This window comes from Pristiophorus japonicus, chromosome 16, assembly GCF_044704955.1.
Source record: "Pristiophorus japonicus isolate sPriJap1 chromosome 16, sPriJap1.hap1, whole genome shotgun sequence".
Classification (NCBI taxonomy): Eukaryota; Metazoa; Chordata; class Chondrichthyes; family Pristiophoridae; genus Pristiophorus; species Pristiophorus japonicus.
In genome coordinates this window covers 32,840,221-32,858,092 of record NC_091992.1, presented here as the reverse complement: position 1 = coordinate 32,858,092, position 17,872 = coordinate 32,840,221, and the positions used below count along the sequence as shown (strand labels likewise).

Sequence of the window (17,872 nt, the reverse complement as noted above, 5' to 3'; positions counted from 1 at the left end):
CTCCCCAAAGCCTTTCCACATCTATATGGCACAAGTCAAGAGTGTGATAGAATATTCTCCACTTGCCTGGAAGAGTGCAGCTCCAACAACACTCAAGAAGCTCGACACCCACCAGGACAAAGCAGCCCGCTTGATTGGCACCCCATCCACCACTTTCAACATTCACTCACACGACCATCGGCGCACCATGGCTGCAGTATATACCATTGACAAGATGCACTGCAGAAACTCGCCGCGGCTTCTTCGGCAGCACCTCCTAAACCCGTGACCTCTACCACCTAGAAGGACAAAGGCAACAGGTTGATGGAAACCTGCAAGTTCCCCTCCAAGTTACACACCATCCGAACTGATATATCCTTACTATACAGTATAAATGCACATGAGGCCCATACTTGAGAGAAAGTCACTCTGTGACCAGCTATCTTTATTACCAAGGCCTCAAGTGATGAAGGTGGATGGAGCTTCCCCTTTTATACCTGAAAGTCCAGCTTAGGGGTGTCTCCCACAAGTTCGCCCCTTGTGGTCAATGTTCTTAAGTTGTACAACTTAGGTCAGCTTATACATGGGTTACAATGATAGTTGGGGAGGAGGTGATGTCATGTATTCAAAGTCTTATTGGGATCACAGGTTAAGTCTCTCTGGTGGTTTACGCTCCCTTGTAGAGCGCCTGAGTTGGGGCTCCGGTTGTTGGGCGCTGGCCTGAGTGTCTGCTGTTTGCGGTGCCTCAGACCTGTCCAAACTGCTCACAGTGGCTGGGCTCTCCTCCACTTGGTTCCGGTGTTCGGTCACCTGTGGTGGAGTAAACTCTATGTCGTGTTCTTCCTCTGCTTCTTCTATGGGGTTGGTGAACCTCCTTTTTGCTTGATCCACATGTTTGTGGCAGAGTTGTCCATTGGTAAGTTTAACTACCAAAACCCCATTTCCCTCTTTGGCAATCACAATGCCTGCAAGCCATTTGGGCCCTGCAGTGTAATTAAGGACAAAGACAGGGTCATTGACATCAATACATCGCGCCCTCGCATTCCTGTCAGGGTAGTCACATTGTGACTGACTACTGCTCTCAACAATTTCTTTCATAGTAGGGTGTATAAGGGATAACCTGGTTTTGAGCGTCCTTTTCATTAGCAGCTCTGCGGGTGGAACCCCTGTGAGCGAGTGTGGTCAGGATCTATTGGCCAACAGGAGGCGTGATAAGCGGCTTTGTAGGGAACCCCCTTGGATTCTGAGCATCCCCTGTTTGATTATCTGCACTACTCGTTCCGCCTGGCCGTTTGAGGCCGGTTTGAATGATGCTGTTCTGACATGGTTGATTCCATTGCCTGCCATGAAGTCCTGGAATTCAGTGCTTGTGAAGCACGGCCATTGTCGCTGACCAAGATATCCGGTAGACCATGGGCGGCGAATATTGCCCGTAGACTTTCTACCGTGGCAGAGGATATGCTTGAATTTAAAATGGCACACTCAATCCATTTGGAGTAGGCGTCTACTACAACCAAAAACATTTTTCCCATGAAAGGTTCTGCATGGTCCACATGGATGCGTGACCATGGCTTGGCAGGCCAGGACCAGGGGCTAAGGGGGCTTCCCTGGGTGCGTTGCTCAGCTGAGCACACATGTTGCACATGCGAACACAAAGTTTCAGGTCTGCATCTATCCCTGGCCACCAAACGTGTGACCTGGCAATTGCCTTCATCATGACAATGCCCGGGTGCTCATTGTGAAGTTCTCTGATAAACACCTCTCTGCCCATCTGGGGCATGACTACTCGGTTTCCCCCCAGTAGGCAATCGGCCTGAATCGAGAGTTCATCCTTCCGCCTATGAAATGATTTAAATTCTTCAGGGCATGCCCTGTACATGGCTGCCCAGTCCCCATTCAGGACACATTTCTTAACTAAAGACAGTAGCGGGTCTTTATTTGTCCAGACTTTAATCTGACGCGTTGTCACAAGTGAGCCTTCGCTTTCGAAAGCTTCAACAGCCATGGCCATCTCAGCATCATGCACAGTTGCCCCCTCAGTGGTGGCTAGTGGGAGCCTGCTGAGTGCATCGGCGCAGTTTTCAGTGCCCGGTCTGTGCCGAATTGTGTAGTCATAGGCGGCTAACGTAAGTACCCACCTCTGTATGCGGGCCGATGCATTCGCATTTCTGGCCTTGTTGTCGGCCAAAAGGGACGTTAGGGGTTTGTGATCTGTCTCCAGCTCAAATTTCCTGCCAAACAGGTACTGGTGCATTTTTTTTACTGCATATACACATGCTAGCGCTTCCTTTTCTACCATCCCGTAGCCCCTTTCTGCCTGGGACAGACTTCTGGAGGCATAAGCTACCGGCTGTAACTGACCATTGGCATTCACATGCTGCAACACACACCCGGCCCCATTGGGCGACGCATCGCACGTTAAAACAAGTTTCTTACACGGGTCATATAATGTTAACAGTTTGTTGGAGCACACAATTTGTTATGCTCTATCAAAAGCCCTTTCCTGGCTCTCCTCCCAGACCCAATCGCGACCTTTGCGTAGGAGCACGTGTAGCGGCTCTAACAGCGTGCTCAATTTGGGAAGAAAGTTACCAAAATAGTTCAAAAACCCCAGGAATGAACGCAGCTCCGTCGTGTTACGGGGTCTGGGTGCTCTCTGGATCGCTTCCGTTTTGGATCCCGTCTGCTGCTACCCTCCTCCCCAGGAATTCTAGCTCTGGAGCTAAGAAGACGCACTTCGCCTTTTTCAGTCGCAGCCCTACCCGGTCTAGTCTACGTAGCATCTCCACCAGGTTGTGGAGGTGTTCTTCAGTATTGCGACCCGTGATGAGGATGTTGTCTTGAAAAACCACCGTCCTTGGAATCGACTTGAGAAGGCTTTCCATATTTCGCTGAAAGATCGCGGCGGCCGAACGAATCCAGAACGGACATCTGTTGCACTCAAACAACCCCTTGTGTGTCGTGATGGTGGTCAGCTTCTTCAACTCACTCGCCAGCTCCTGGGTCATGTAAGCTGAGGTCAGGTCCAATTTTGAAAAATGTTTGCCACTGGATAGCGTCGCAAAGAGGTCCTCCGCTCTCAGTAGCGGGTACTGGTCTTGGAGTGACAGCGATTGCTGGTGGCCTTGTAATCACCACATATCCTGACCGACCCATCCGCCTTGAGCACCGGCATGATCGGGCTCGCCCAGTCACTGAATTCGACTGGCGAGATGATGCCTTCCCTCAGCAGGCGGTCCAATTCGCATTCTATCTTTTCCCGCATCACCTACGGCACCGCTCTGGCCTTGTCGTGTACTGGCCTGGCGTCCGGGTTTATGTGAATCACTACCTTGGCCCCCATGAAAGTGCAGATGCCGGGTTGAAATGAGTCAAATTTGTCCAGGACCTGTGAGCACAATACTCACTTCACAGAAGAAATTGCATTGACATCGCCCCATTTCCAGTTCATGACAGCAAGCCAGTAGTGTGGGACCATCCCTCGGGACAATCCAGAGTGGCAACCTGTTCTCCGAATCTTTGTGGGTCACGACTACCATGGCGCTGCCTAGCACCGGAATGATCTCCTTTATATATGTCCGTAGCTGTGCATCAATCGGCAATAATTTTGGCCTCCTGGCCTTGGACACCCACAACCTTTCGAACTGTTTGATCCTCATCAGGGACTGGCTAGCCCCCGTGTCTAGCTCCATTAATACTGGGATGCTATTGAGGAGCACTTTCTTCATTATCGGTGATGTCCTGGTATATGAACTGTATATGTGCTCCACATGAACTCGCTGATCTTCAGCTTCCAGCGATTTCCCCCAGTATTCATTTGGCCTCGTAGGGCTTACATCAGGCCCGTCCTCTTCATATATCAACCTGGCTGCAGGCTTCCTGCACATACACGCCAAGTGACCGCTGACGTTGCAATTTCTGCAGGTATATTGCTGATACATGCAAGCTCTGGCTGTGTGTTTACCTCCACACCTCCAACATGAGCTGTTGTTGGAAACAAAGGTCTATTATCAGTCGATCGTCTCTGACTGTCTCTGTAACTGTCCTTAAGCGCACCATTAACAAGTTTTGATGGCCCCATTACTGGCCGCATTGGCCATTGCGATGGCATGAATCATCGTTCAGCCAGCCATTGTCTCTGTTGAATTCCCCCTTTGGGTTCGACTACATGCTGGGGCATGTCCAATTGCCCTTGTTTGCCTAGAGAACTGTGTGTCGCGTTAACAATGTTGACTCCCTGGTCGTTTGCCGCATTTGAGCCAAGATTTTTGTCATACATCATTCTGGTCTCTTCCTCCCCTGAGATAAATGACTGGGCTATCAGAGCCGCCGCTTCCAAGGTCAAGTCTTTGGTCTCAATCAGTTCCCTGAAAACTCCAGCGTGCCCGATGCCCTCAATAAAAAACTCTCGCAGCATCTCCGCTCTGCATGCATCTGGGAACTTACATAGGCTCGCCAGTCGCCGGAGATCTGCCATGAAGTCTGGAACGCTTTGCCCTTCTCGCCGCCGGTGCGTGAAAAACCGGTGTCTCGTCATGTGCATGCTGCTCGCCGGTTTAAGGTGTTCCCCATCAACTTACTGAGCTCTTTGAACGTCTTGTCCGCCGACTTCTCTGGCGCTAGAAGGCCCTTCATCAGGGAGTACGTTCTGGATCCACAAACCGTCAGGTGATGAGCCCTGCGTTTGTCGGCCGAATCCTGTCCCAACCATTCCTTAGTGACAAAACTTTGCCGTAGTCTCTCAATAAAGTCGTCCCAATCATCACCAACACAGTACCTCTCTTCTGTGCTGCTAGTGGCCATGCTCGCGTGGTTTAACTCCCAGTTTTTCTTCGCCAATGATATGTCCTTACTGTACGTATAAATGCACACGCGACCCATACTTGAGAGAAGGTCACTCTGTGACCAGTTACCTTTATTACCAAGACCTCAAGTGATGAAGGTGAGTGGAGCTTCCCCTTTTATACCTGAAAGTCCAGGTTAGGAGTGTCTCCCACAAGTTCGCCCCTTGTGGTCAATGTTCTCAAGTTGTACAACTTAGGTCAGTTTATACATGGGTTACAATGATAGTTGAATACATGACACTAACTTGAAAATATATCGCCGTTTCTTTATTGTCACTGGGTCAAAATCCTGGAACTCCCTCCCTAACTGCACTGTGGGAGTTCCTTCACCACACGGATTGCAGTGGTTCAAGAAGGCGGCTCACCACCACCTTCACAAGGACAATTAGGGATGGCCAATAAATGCTGACCTTGCCCACACCCCAGAATGAATATAAAAAAATAGGGGTCGAAATTGTCCTGTTTTGCGACACCCATTAGCACCCCTGGGGTACAAAACCGTTTTCGCCCATGGGGGGGCGGGGGACGGGGCGGGCGATGAAATGATTGGCGTGATCGGTGATCCATTAGCGCCACCATGCGGCGGGAATTGCCCAGCACCCTGTGAGGATGTCTCAACCGTTGTCAGCGCCAACCTTGCAGGTTGTGAACCGGGTCCAGCCTCCACTCGCGGGGCGGATGTTATCGCCGAAATCTAGGCGGTTTTGCCAACTCGTCGGTCGGCCTGACTTCTTCTTCCATTGCACGGCTCAGGCCGCCATTGTGCAGCCCGGTGCTCTGATTTGGGTGCCGGGCTGCGGCCTTGGCACCACGCTGCCCTGGTGGCCCAGTGGAGGCCATCAGAGGCCCAGCAAAGTGCGCAGCGGCCCTCTGCTAAACCGAAGGGGAGGGGCATTGAAACGCATCGGCGCTACGCAGAGCAACATGTAGTGCTGACCAACATGCCTCAGTTGTGCCCCGGAACCTGCCCCAAGAGGAAGTGGAGCGCATGAGATTCCTGTGCCAGTAGCCTATTCAAATTAGGTGGTGGGGTGGCGCGGGGGACTTCTAATGCATAATTAAACATGGCTCACCATCTGCATGAGCTAGCACTACAGGCTAACCTGTGCCATGGGCTGATACAACCTAATGTTTGACCTGTCTCTCAAAATTGTGGCTTATGTATTATCCTGAGCTTGTCCTCACATATTCTGCTGCAGCTGTTAGTTATGAGGATCTGTTTTAATACTTTTCTCTATCCTTCCACTGCTACCTGGCAGCCTAGGTCTCGTTACCAGGCCTCGTCAAGGCTTTTTCTGTTGTCATTTTGATCTGGCAACAAATATGGAGCATGGTTTGGAGATATGTAAGTTTGCATCTATTGAGGGGTGGGAGGAAATGTTTTGGCGGTGCGGAGAATGAGGTTTGACTCATAGAACTTTTGCAGTATGGCTGGGTCGTAGAGGAAGTGTTTTATTTGGAGACAGGAATGTTGGTCACAATGGGGAAGCAGAATCTATCCAGCAGCTTTCAAAGGGGGCAATCTGTCCAGGAGTTGACCTTGCCTTTCTCATGCCAGGTTTGGAATTTGCACCCAGTGAATGCATCTGTGAGTTCACCGTTGCATCAAGTTGGGTTCATAAGCCTGTGATACTTTCACAGAGATATAGACGTCTTTCCATGCTGAGAGTATTGCTGCTATTATTGGGGGTTTACAAGTCTCCAGTGGTCTGTGCAGGAAATCTAGGAAGCACAGGCTGTAGATGTAGGCCGCTTTGGAAGCTGTGGTTTCTGAGCCCAGTCATGGGTCCCATGGATATGCCAGGTTCCAGGCCATAATTACAGAATTGGGCCACCTCACTAGTAATGCTTGAGATTGGGAAGGCCAGGCCCTCCTTTATATTTGGGGGCCTGAAGGTGTTTGATGTGTATTTATGGTTTGAAATAGGAGGTGGGTGGGGTGGCTTGACCCATCCACCTCCACGGAGGTGTGTGGGGTTGCTGACCCATCCACCTCCATGGCACGAACCTGGTATTGCAGTACTTCCAGGAACGGTGCAGTGGCTCTCGGCCTTTTGGCTAAGAGCATTGGCGCAGAGTGATCCTTGATGTGTGCAAGGTGACCTCTGGCGTTTGTGATTTGACAAAGAATTGGAAAGATTGGCTACGAATAAAAAAAAAAAAAAATTTTTAAATTATGGTTTCTTGCCTGTCGATAACAATCTGGAGATGCACCTGCTGAAATGGGAACCTAAATGGGAGTATCTGCAATGGATGACGGAGGTGAGGGAGTATGTTCATATTTATTGTGCTTGCTCTTCCCAGAAGGGATATTGCAGGTTGTTCTCCATGCTTAGGTTAGGAGATATGCTGTCCAGGATAGAAAGAAGTTACTAACAACAACAACTTGTATTTATATAGCTCCTTTAACATAGTGAAAAGTCCCAAGGTGCTTCACAGCAGTATTATGAGACAAAAAAACTTGACACTGAAATACAAAGGCAAAATACTGCTGATGCTGGAAATCTGAAATATAAGCAGAAACTGCTGGAAATACTCAGCAGGTCAGGCAGCAGCTGTGAAAAGAGAAACAGAGTTAACGTTTCAGTTCGGTGACCTTTCATCAAAACTGGAAAAGGTTGCAGATGCAACAGGTTTTAAGTAAGTATAGAGGCAGGGAAAGGGAGTTGGGTGACGGGGTGAAGAGAGAACAAAAGGGAAGGTCTGTGATAGGGTGGAAAGTAGAAGTGATTAAATGACAAAAGGGATGATGGTGCAAGCAAAGGGAATGGTAATGGGACAAGTAAAGAAACAAAAGGTGGGGCCAGTAAATGACATCAGCAGAATCATTACCAGCACCTGTCTGAAAAAAATGGAGCAGTGATTATGATCTGAAATTGTTGAACTCAAAGAGTCCAGACGGAAGAAAGAAAGGAAGGAAGGAAGAAAATTGTTACCATTGTACAGGTTGGAGAGTTAGGAGTTATGGTTAGTTCAAGATAGTTGAAGCCAGTTGCTGGCCCCACAAAGTGATAAGACTCGTGAATATTGTGAGGATATCCTGCTCTTTAATTGGAATAGTTAAGATTTTATTCTGAGAGCTCGTAAAATTCTTTGATCCTTTGGTTGTGAGTTCGAGGAGTCATCATCATCATCATAGACAGTCCCTCGAAGTGAGGATTGACTTGCTTCCACGCCAAAAAGGGATGAGTTCACAGGCGTTTCAATGAAGGACCTAATATTCCAGATCCTGAACTACATCGTGAAGGGTGGAAGATGCCTGTGCGTGGATTTTTTTTAACGTGTGGTGGCCGTTGCACACCAGCCACCACACGGGCTTGACAGAGCTCGGTCTTGGTCCAGTGGCAAGGGTTACCCGAGACTAACTGGAGACCAGCTCTGCTGCACAGACCGAGCGTACACACATATCACAGTGTGGGCTGGGCCCTTTCCTCTTCTGGGCCCCAGATTCGCGCTTCTCCTAGGCCCCGGTCACTTCCCTCTACGGACTCTTGCCACTCCTTCGCCCCTCCTGGCTTCATAGCCATCGCCCTCCTGCAGCAGCACACGCTGCTCCCTGCAGTGGTATGCCACCGCACGCTGCTCCCTCCAATGGCCCCGGCCTGCTGATGGTCTTGCAGGCCGGGACCACGCCGATTTCCAGGCCGGGCTGGAATAGGATGTCATTAGCATACAATATTTTGTGTTGAGCTCATCCAGCCTGTTCTTTATGATGGCTGAAGTTACTCTGAAGCAAGGACAAGGAGGATTGAGGCATATGGGTCATCCTTGTTGTTGTGTCTGTAAGCACTCTAGTAATGATTCCACGAGGCAAAGTATTGTACTTGAACTGTGGTGACCTTAGTCCATTTATTACAGCTCCTGAGTGAGAGTACAGCACAGTGAGCTCCCTTTTATAACTGGTTACCTGTCATGTACAGGTGATCCCTAGGTCTCCACCAGTTGCACCCTCTGGTGGTACAAGCATATTGTATACAGTGTGAAGGTACATCCAGTAATCTTATGTAACTGTACATTGAATGTACAGGGAGTATACTTATATTATACATACACAACACTTGTTTTGTCCCTCAGAGGGAAAACGTAGAGAACTGAGGTTATTGGTCCACACAATGGATCTGGAGTTCAAAGTACAACATTTTAATCCTCTTCCAGAATGTGTCATTAGCGGCCAATTGCCTTAGTACAGCAAATTAGAATTCTCGCTCCAACCTTCCCTGCGGTCCAGGGAGAATACCAGGGTGGGGGTCTTGCTGCTGCTGCAGTGGTCTCCCTTGTTGAGTTGGTGTACCATGTTATCTCTGAAATAGCTTCCCTGTATAAAATCTGATTGGGCAGTGTGAACTAGACAAAGGTGACTTTGTCCATCCTGGTGTCCATCCTTGTCAGTATTTTGTAGTCAGTTTTAAGCAGCGATACGGATCAATAGGAAGAGCTGACGACAGGGTCTATGCCTTTGAATTAGTGTGATTGCAGCTGTCTTGAAATGTCTAGGAGACCACCTGTCTCTTCGGGCAAAGTGGACGAATTGCAACAAGAAGGTTGTCACATCAGGGAGCTGGGCCTTGTAGATCTTGGTTGAGTAGCCATTGGATCAAGGAGTTTCAAACACTGGGGATGTTGTACTGTTGCTTGGATCTTCCTAACTGAGGTTGTGGTGTGCAGTAACTAAGCCCACTCCTAGAAATGCTGGAAGAGGGGGAGGATGACAAGGTGGTGGGTTGTTGCTCGGTATTCTGTGACCTAGAAATCGTTAAAATCCTTTGCTGATCTTCCTCTTGTGTGAGGCTAACGTATCCTCTGTGTTCTTGATTGTTGGCACAGTTCTGTGCCGCCTTTGTTATTATAGTGGGACAGAAATCCCGGCCTCCCGAGTCCATACGGAGTGTGTACGGACCTGGGAAGACATCGCAAAAGCCGGTTTTCAGCGCACAATGCGCATGTGCTGAAAACCAGCTTTTCTGATCTGTCAAGCTGGAGCTTGATAGATCATCCGTATCTCCACATGCAGGACATTCGCATGGCCAAGATAGCGGTATTTACCCACATCTTACCCAGCAAATGTCCTGAAAACTCTTGCGACGCACAGTCAGTGGAGGCCTCAAGTCCAGGAACTCGTGTGGGCGCAGCAGGTTCTGGTAAGTGCGCATCTTTTTAAAGTTTTTTACCCGATCGCCCGTGGGAAGCAGCAGACCAGGATTTCTGGGCCATTGTATATGTTAATAACGTCGTCAACATTTCTCCTGTTTATAATATTTTGTTCTAGAGGAGCTTTTCAGTTCCAATGGATAGCAGATCCTTTAGTTCACTTCTGGTCTGTATCACGCTCTGCACATCTGGAGTTTCTAACGTCATTGCTCCATATCTCTTGAGTTTGAGGTACTCTGCTTCTTTAGGCAGAGGAGAGAGCCCTGCAAATTGCTTTTCTCCTTTCCTAAAATAGCACTGAGGCTGTATCAGGTCCTCCATAAGCTGGAGCTTCAGAGGGAAGAATAATTCTGGATTGCCATGGAGCAGAGGGTTTAAGTGCCAGGACTGGGACTGTAGCGGTAAGGTAATGAAGGTAAGCTGAAAGCTAATTGGTGTGTTGAATCAGATGGCTATAGGCCCAAAGTCGTAGTGCTTGACAGGTGCAATTACTTCAGGAAAAAGTAATTTATTCTGCAGAATATTTTCTGTGGATTTGTGTGGAAGATGTATTCCTTGTTTGTGGATTGCTTGGCTGATTGACCCATGCAGAGCAGCCGGCAGCAGCCAGCAGGGGCGGTAGGCTCGAAGCTAATAAAAGGCAGGCGGCAGTCGGAGGAGCAGCAGTTGGGAGAAGCCAGCGGGAGCGGGAGGCTCGAGGCCAATAAAAGGCCAGCGGCAGTCGGAGGAGCAGCAGTTGGGAGAAGCCAGCGGGAGCGGGAGGCTCGAGGCCAATAAAAGGCCAGCGGCAGTCAGAGGAGCAGCAGTCGGGAGCAGCTAGCTGGTGCAGGGACAAAAGGCAAAATAGAAGTAAAAAGAAATTGAAGAGCGACGTCACAGCCAAGTGGGTAAGTGATTGCCTGGTTGATTGGTGAGTATTCTTTTTACTTTTCTTTTTCTTTTCTTATTAGTAGGAAACCTTTGGCATTCTTGCCAAATTCAGTTAATCTAAGGGTTAAGTCATGGCAGGGGAACCCAGAGCCATGTCATGCTCCTCCTGTGCTATGTGGGAAGTCAGAGTCACTTCCAGTGTCCCTGGTTACTATGTGTGTAGGAAGTGTGTCCAGCTGCAGCTCCTGTCAGACCGCATTGCAGCACTGGAGCTGTGCATGGATTTACTCTGGAGCATCCGCGAAGCTGAGGACATCGTGGGTAGCACATTTAATGAGCTGGTCACACCGCAGATAAAGGTTACACAGGCAGATAGGGAATGGGTGACCATCAGGAAGAGCAAGGGAAGGAAGACAGTGCAGGGGTCCCCAGCAGTCATCTCCCTCCAAAACAGATATACCATTTTGGATACTGTTGAGGGAGATGGCTCATCAGGGGAAGGCAGCAGCAGCCAAGTTCATGGCACCAGGGGTGACTCTGCTACACAGGAGGACAGGAAAAAGAGTGGGAGAGCTATAGTGATGGGGGATTCTATTGTAAGGGGAATAGATAGGTGTTTCTGCGTCCGCAAACGAGACTCCAGGATGGTATGTTTCCTCCCTGGTGCAAGGGTCAAGGTTGTCTCAGAGCAGCTGCAGGGCATTCTTGAGGGGGAGCGTGAACAGCCAGCTGTCGTGGTATATATAAATACCAACGATATAGGTAAAAAAATGGGATGAGGTCCTACAAGCTGAATTTAGGGAGCTAGGAGTTAAATTAAAAAGTAGGACCTCAAAGGTAGTAATCTCAGGATTGCTACCAGTGCCATGTGCTAGTCAGAGTAGGAATAGCAGGATAGTTCAGATGAATATGTGGCTTGAGGAATGGTGCAAGGGGGGGATTCAAATTCCTGGGACATTGGAACCAGATGTGGAATCTGTATGGGTAGAGCTGCGGAACACCAAAGGGCAGAAAACGCTAGTGGGAGTTGTGTACAGACCACCAAACAGTGGTAGTGAGGTTGGGGATGGCATCAAACAGGAAATTAGGGATGCGTGCAATAAAGGTACAGCAGTTATCATGGGTGACTTCAATCTATATATAGATTGGGCTAACCAAACTGGTAGCAATATAGTGGAGGAAGATTTCCTGGAGTGTATAAGGGATGGTTTTCTAGACCAGTATGTCGAAGAACCAACTAGAGAGCAGGCCATCCTAGACTGGGTGTTGTGTAATGAGAGAGGATTAATTGGTAATCTTGTTGTGCGAGGTCCCTTGGGGAAGAGTGACTATAATATGGTAGAATTCTTCATTAAAATGGAGAGTGACACAGTTAATTCAGAGACTAGGGTCCTGAACTTTGATGGTATGAGACGCGAATTGGCTAGGATAGACTGGAATATGATACTAAAAGGGTTGACGGTGGATAGGCAAAGGCAGACTTTTAAAGATCACATGGATGAACTTCAACAATTGTACATCCCTGTCTGGCGTAAAAATAAAACGGATAAGGTGGCTCAACCATGGCTAACAAGGGAAATTAGGGATAGTGTTAAATCCAAGGAAGAGGCATATAAATTGGCCAGAAAAAGCAGCAAACCTGAGGACTGGAAGAAATTTAGAATTCAGCAGAGGAGGACAAAGGGTTTAATTAGGAGGGGGAAAATAGAGTATGAGAGTAAGCTTGCAGGGAACATAAAAACTAACTGCAAAAGCTTCTATAGATACGTGAAGAGAAAAAGATTAGTGAAGACCAATGTAGGTCACTAAGGAAGACACAAATAACCTCCCAAAAATACTAGGGGAACGAGGGTGTAGTGAGAAGGAGGAGCTGAGGGAACTGAGGGAAATCCTTATTAGTCAGGAAATAGTGTTCGGAAAATTGATGGAATTGAAGGCTGATAAATCCCCAGGGCTTGATAGTCTGCATCCCAGAGTACTTAAGGAAGTAGCCCTAGAAATAGTAGATGCATTGGTGGTCCAACATTCCATGGACTCTGGATCAGTTCCTATGGATTGGAGGGTAGCTAATGTAATCACACTTTTTTTAAAAGGAGGGAGAGAGAAAACAGGGAAATATAGACCGGTTAGCCTGACATCGGCAGTGGGGAAAATGTTGGAATCAGTTATTAAAGATGTAATAGCAGCACATTTGGAAAGCAGTGACAGGATCGGTCCAAGTCAGCATGGATTTATGAAAAGGAAATCATGCTTGACAAATCTTCTAGAATTTTTTGAGGATGTAAATAATAGAGTGGATAAGCGAGAACCAGTGGATGTGGTGTATTTGGACTTTCAAAAGGCTTTTGTCAATGTCCCACACAAGGGATTAGTGTGCAAAATTAAGGCACATGGGATTGGGGGTAATGTATTGACGTGGATAGAGAACTGGTTGGCAGACAGGAAGCAAAGAGTGGGAATAAACAGGTCCTTTTCAGAATGGCAGGTAGTGACTAGTGAGGTACCACAAGGTTCAGTGCTGGGATACCAGCTATTTACAATATATATTAATGATTTAGATGAAGAATTGAATGTAATATCTCCAAGTTTGCAGATGACACTAAGCTGGGTGGCAGTGTGAGCTGTGAGGAGGATGCTAAGAGGCTGCAGGGTGACTTGGACAGGTTAGGTGAGTGGGCAAATGCATGGCAGATGCAGTATAATGTGGATAAGTGTGAGGTTATCCATTTTGGTGGCAAAAACACGAAGGCAGAATATTATCTGAATGATGACAGATTAGTAAAAGGGGAGGTGCAATGAGATCTGGGTGTCATGGTACATCAGTCAGTGAAAGTAGGCATGCAGGTACAGCAGGCAGTTAAGAAAGCAAATGCCAAGTTGGCCTTCAAAACGAGAGGATTTGAGTATAGGAGCAAGGAGGTCTTGCTGCAGTTGTACAGGGCCTTGGTGAGACCACACCTTGAGTATTGTGTGCAGTTTTGGTATTCTAATCTGAGGAAGGACATTCTTGCTATTAAGGGAGTGCTGCGAAGGTTCACCAGACTGATTCCCGGGATGGCAGGACTTGCATATGAAGACAGACTGGATCGACTAGGCTTATGTTCACTGGAATTTAGAAAAATGAGAGGGGATTTCATAGAAGCATATAAAATTTTGACGGGATTGGACAGGTTAGATGCAGGAAGAACGTTCCCGATGTTGGAGAAGTCCAGAACCAGGGGTCACAGTCTAAGGATAAGGGGTAAGCCATCTAGGACCAAGATGAGGAGAAACCTTTTCACCCAGAGAATTGTGAACCTATGGAATTCTCTACCACAGAAAGTTGTTGAGTCCAGTTTGTTGGATATATTCAAAAGGGAGTTAGATGTGGCCCTTACGGCTAAAGGAATCAGAGGGTATGGAGAGAAGGCAGGAGTGGGGTACTGAAGTTGCATGATCAGCCATGATCATATTGAATGGTGGTGCAGGCTCGAAGTGCCGAATGGCCTACTCCTGCACCTATTTTCTATGTTTCTATGTTTCTATTACAATGATCATATCTCAAAAGCCTTAAGGTGGCGTAGATCTGCATGAGGGCTAATGGTCTGTAGGCACATTCTAGTGTCAGGTCTAAGGAAGTGTTACATATCTAAATGTTTCTGTCACCAGTAGAACTGTGAGGCTAGGATATTTAACTCAGCAACAATATGTGGGCTGAACGACAAAAGAACAAATATTTTTTAACCCTGTGAAATATTATGTAAGCACAATGGCAGACCCATTTACTCATTCAGCTGGTGTTTGTTGATAGACAGTTTTGACGATGTGAAGATTACTTTTGGATGTTGACTTTGTGAATAATTATTATTTGTGACTACATATTTTTTTTAAACTAAGTCAAAATAGATAAAATAAACGGATGTTGAAATATTTCAATTTCTACTCCATTGTACCTTATTCAACAGTATGCATAAAATGTGTCTGCAAACGGGCTCACTTACAGATACTGGTCTGACTTTGTTTTTCTTCAGGGTGACAGCGGTGGACCTCTGTCATGTGTGCCTAAAGGTTCAAATCGGTTTTACGTGGTTGGAATAGTTAGCTGGGGAAAAGGCTGTGCACAGCGTTTTAAGCCCGGTGTTTATTCAAGCACAAGCAGATATGGTGATTGGATTGAACAGAAAACTGGAATATCGATTCCCCAAAGTGGAAATCCCGGCAGTGTGAATGACAACAGCGGTGCAGCAGCTGGAAGTACAGTAGAAGAAAAGCCGCCAGTCTCCACTGGCATAGAGGAGAATACACCAGTGTCGCCTATCGCATTGGTACACAGAAACTTACCTGGACGAACAATTCTTCTTTTAAATTTGCTTATTGTTTTGTATCACTTTTGTACTAGTTGTTGTTCCTGAACTACATTTTTTGTAATAATGAAAATACTTTTCTGAAAGAAACACAAAACCCTTAGTAAAATTGATGTTGCATCCAATGTGGTTTAACCTTTATTAAGGTGCATCATATCTCTGCCCTCATCCCCCATTTCAATCTATTATTTGCTCTTTAATGAGGAAAATTTCACCCCTATCGCAAAAAGCAATAGAACAAAACAATGAGATTTGCATTTTTTATCTACTGCCAACTGCTGGACATCCCAAAGCACTTTACAGCCAATGAAATACTTTTGGAGTGTAGTCACTGTTATAATGTAGGAAACACGACAGCCAATTTATGCACAGCAAGCTCTTACAAACAGCAATGTGGTAATGACCAGATAATCTGTTTTTGTTATGTTGATTGAGAAATAAATATTGGCCAGGACACCGGGGATAACTGCCCTACTCATCTTTGAAAGAGTGCCATGCGATCTTTTATGTCCACTGGCCGGGGCCTCAGTTTAATGTCTCATCCGAAAGACGGCACCTCCAACAGTGCAGTACTCCCTCAGCACTGCACTAGAGTGTTAGCCTAGATTTTTATGCTCAAGTCCTTGAAGTGTGGGACTTGAACCCACAACCTTCTGACTCAGTAGAGGAGAGTGCTATCCACTGAGCCACAGCTGACACTAAGAATGAAGGTAAAGTTAATCTAAAACAAATCTTAGTATTTTGTTATTTCCACATTGCTGTGGAAGAATTATCAAATGAAATAAGCCAGTGTTTAAACATGTTAATGAGACTTGGGTGGTCTCCTGCTCAACAGTTTAGCTCCACCATGGCAAAAGGACAAAATGAGGCAGTCCCCAGATTTGACTAAAGTTCCAGATATGGTACTGTAATGTTTTTTTAGTGAATGCAGAACATTCTAAGGGGAGAGGGTGAAGACTCAGAGGTCGTGGTCTATATAGGTACCAATGACATAGGTAGAAAAAGGGATGAGGTGCTGCAGGCAGATTGTAGGGAGCTAGTAAAGAGATTAAAAAGCAGGACCTCAAAGGTAGTAATCTCTGGATTACTCCCTGTGCCATGAGCTAGTGAGTATAGAAATAGGAACGTAGAGTAGATAGTGCAGGAGGGAGGACTTCAGATTCCTGGGACATTAGGACCGATTCTGGGGGAGGTGGGACCTGTATAGGCTGGATGTGTTGCACCTCAACAGAGCTGGAACCAATGTTCTCGCGGGAGGATGGGAGGTCAGGGGGGGGGATTGCTAGTGCTGTTGTGGAGGGTTTAAACAAATTTGGCAGGGTGATGGCACCAGCATGTAGCATTAGAAAGGAGAAACAAAGTGCACAAAGGATGGGGAGAGACAGATTACACGAGAGTAAGAAATAGTAAGGTATTAGGTGGGGCAGACTAAGAGAGAATACAAGAAGACCTAAGACAGGTCTACAGTGCATGTGTGTGAATGCATGAAACGTGGTAAATAAGGTTGGTGAGCTGCCACATGGGAATATGATGTTGTGGTGATAACGGAGACCTGGCTCAAAAAAGGGCAGGATTGGGGTTTAAATATTCCTGGTTATAAGTTATTCAGGAACGTTAGGGAAGAAAAGAAAGAAGGTGGGTGGCAGTGTTGGTTATGGAGAATATTACAGTGCTAAAGAGAGAAAATGTCCTGGAGGGGATCAAGGACAGAATCTATTTGGTTAGAGTTAAGAAATAATAGTGGTGCCATTACAAGTCATCCTCATTTCGAGGGCTTGCCTATGATGATGATGAGGTGTATTCTATAGGCCACAAACTCGTGGGAAAGATATAGAGAAGCAAATTTGCAGAGAAATTACAGAGAACTATAGAAAAGTAATAATGGGGGACTTCAATTATCCTAAAGACTGGGATAATACTAGTGTAAAGGGCAGAGAGGGGAAAGAAGTTATGAAGTATATTCAGGAGAACTTTTTTGATCAATACGTTCCTGGCCCAACGAGGAAGGAGGCATTGCTGGATCTGCTATGGAAAAGGACACGGAGCAATCTAGAGTAAAAATATGTAATTGGAGGAAGGTACATTTTAGTGGGTTGAGAACGGATCTGGCCTGAGTAAATTGGAATCAACCTATGGCAGGCAAAACTGTAATCAAACAATGGACTGCCTTTAAAGAGTAGATGGTTTGGGTACATTCGAGGTACATTCCCATGAAGGGGAAAGGTAAGGCAACCAAAGCCAGAGCTCCCTGGTTGATGATAGAGATGGAGAGTAAGATGAAGCAGAAAAAAGAGCGTGTATGACAGATGTCAGGTTGAGAATACAAGTGAGAATCAGGCTGAATATAGAAAGTTCAGAGGGGAAGTAAAAAAGAAAATGAGAGGCAAACAGAGTGTATGAGAATAGATTAGAAGATAGCATAAAAGGGAATTCAAAACTCTTCTATAGGCATATAAAAAATAAACGGGTAGTAAGAGGAGGAGTTAGGACCTAATTAGGACCAAAAATAAACCTACACATGAAGGCAAAGGGTATGGCTGAGATACTAATTGAGTACTTTGCATCTGTCTTTACCAAGGAAGAAGATGCTGCCAAAGTCATAGTGAAAGAGGAGGTAGTGAAGATACTGGATGAGATAAAAATTGATAAAGAGGAGGTACTAGAAAGGCTGGCTGTACATAAAGTAGA

At 46.6% G+C, this 17,872-nt stretch overlaps 1 protein-coding gene across 1 annotated transcript in view; it reads left to right on the top strand.

The window, feature by feature from the left end:
* LOC139226150 (acrosin-like) overlaps positions 1-15,232 on the top strand; it is a 50,108-nt gene extending 34,876 nt beyond the window's left edge. The window contains exon 6 of the mRNA XM_070856792.1: positions 14,852-15,232. Coding sequence (XP_070712893.1) covers positions 14,852-15,232 — 381 coding nt within the window. The remainder of the gene's footprint in view (positions 1-14,851) is intronic.
* Positions 15,233-17,872: the final 2,640 nt, after the last annotated feature.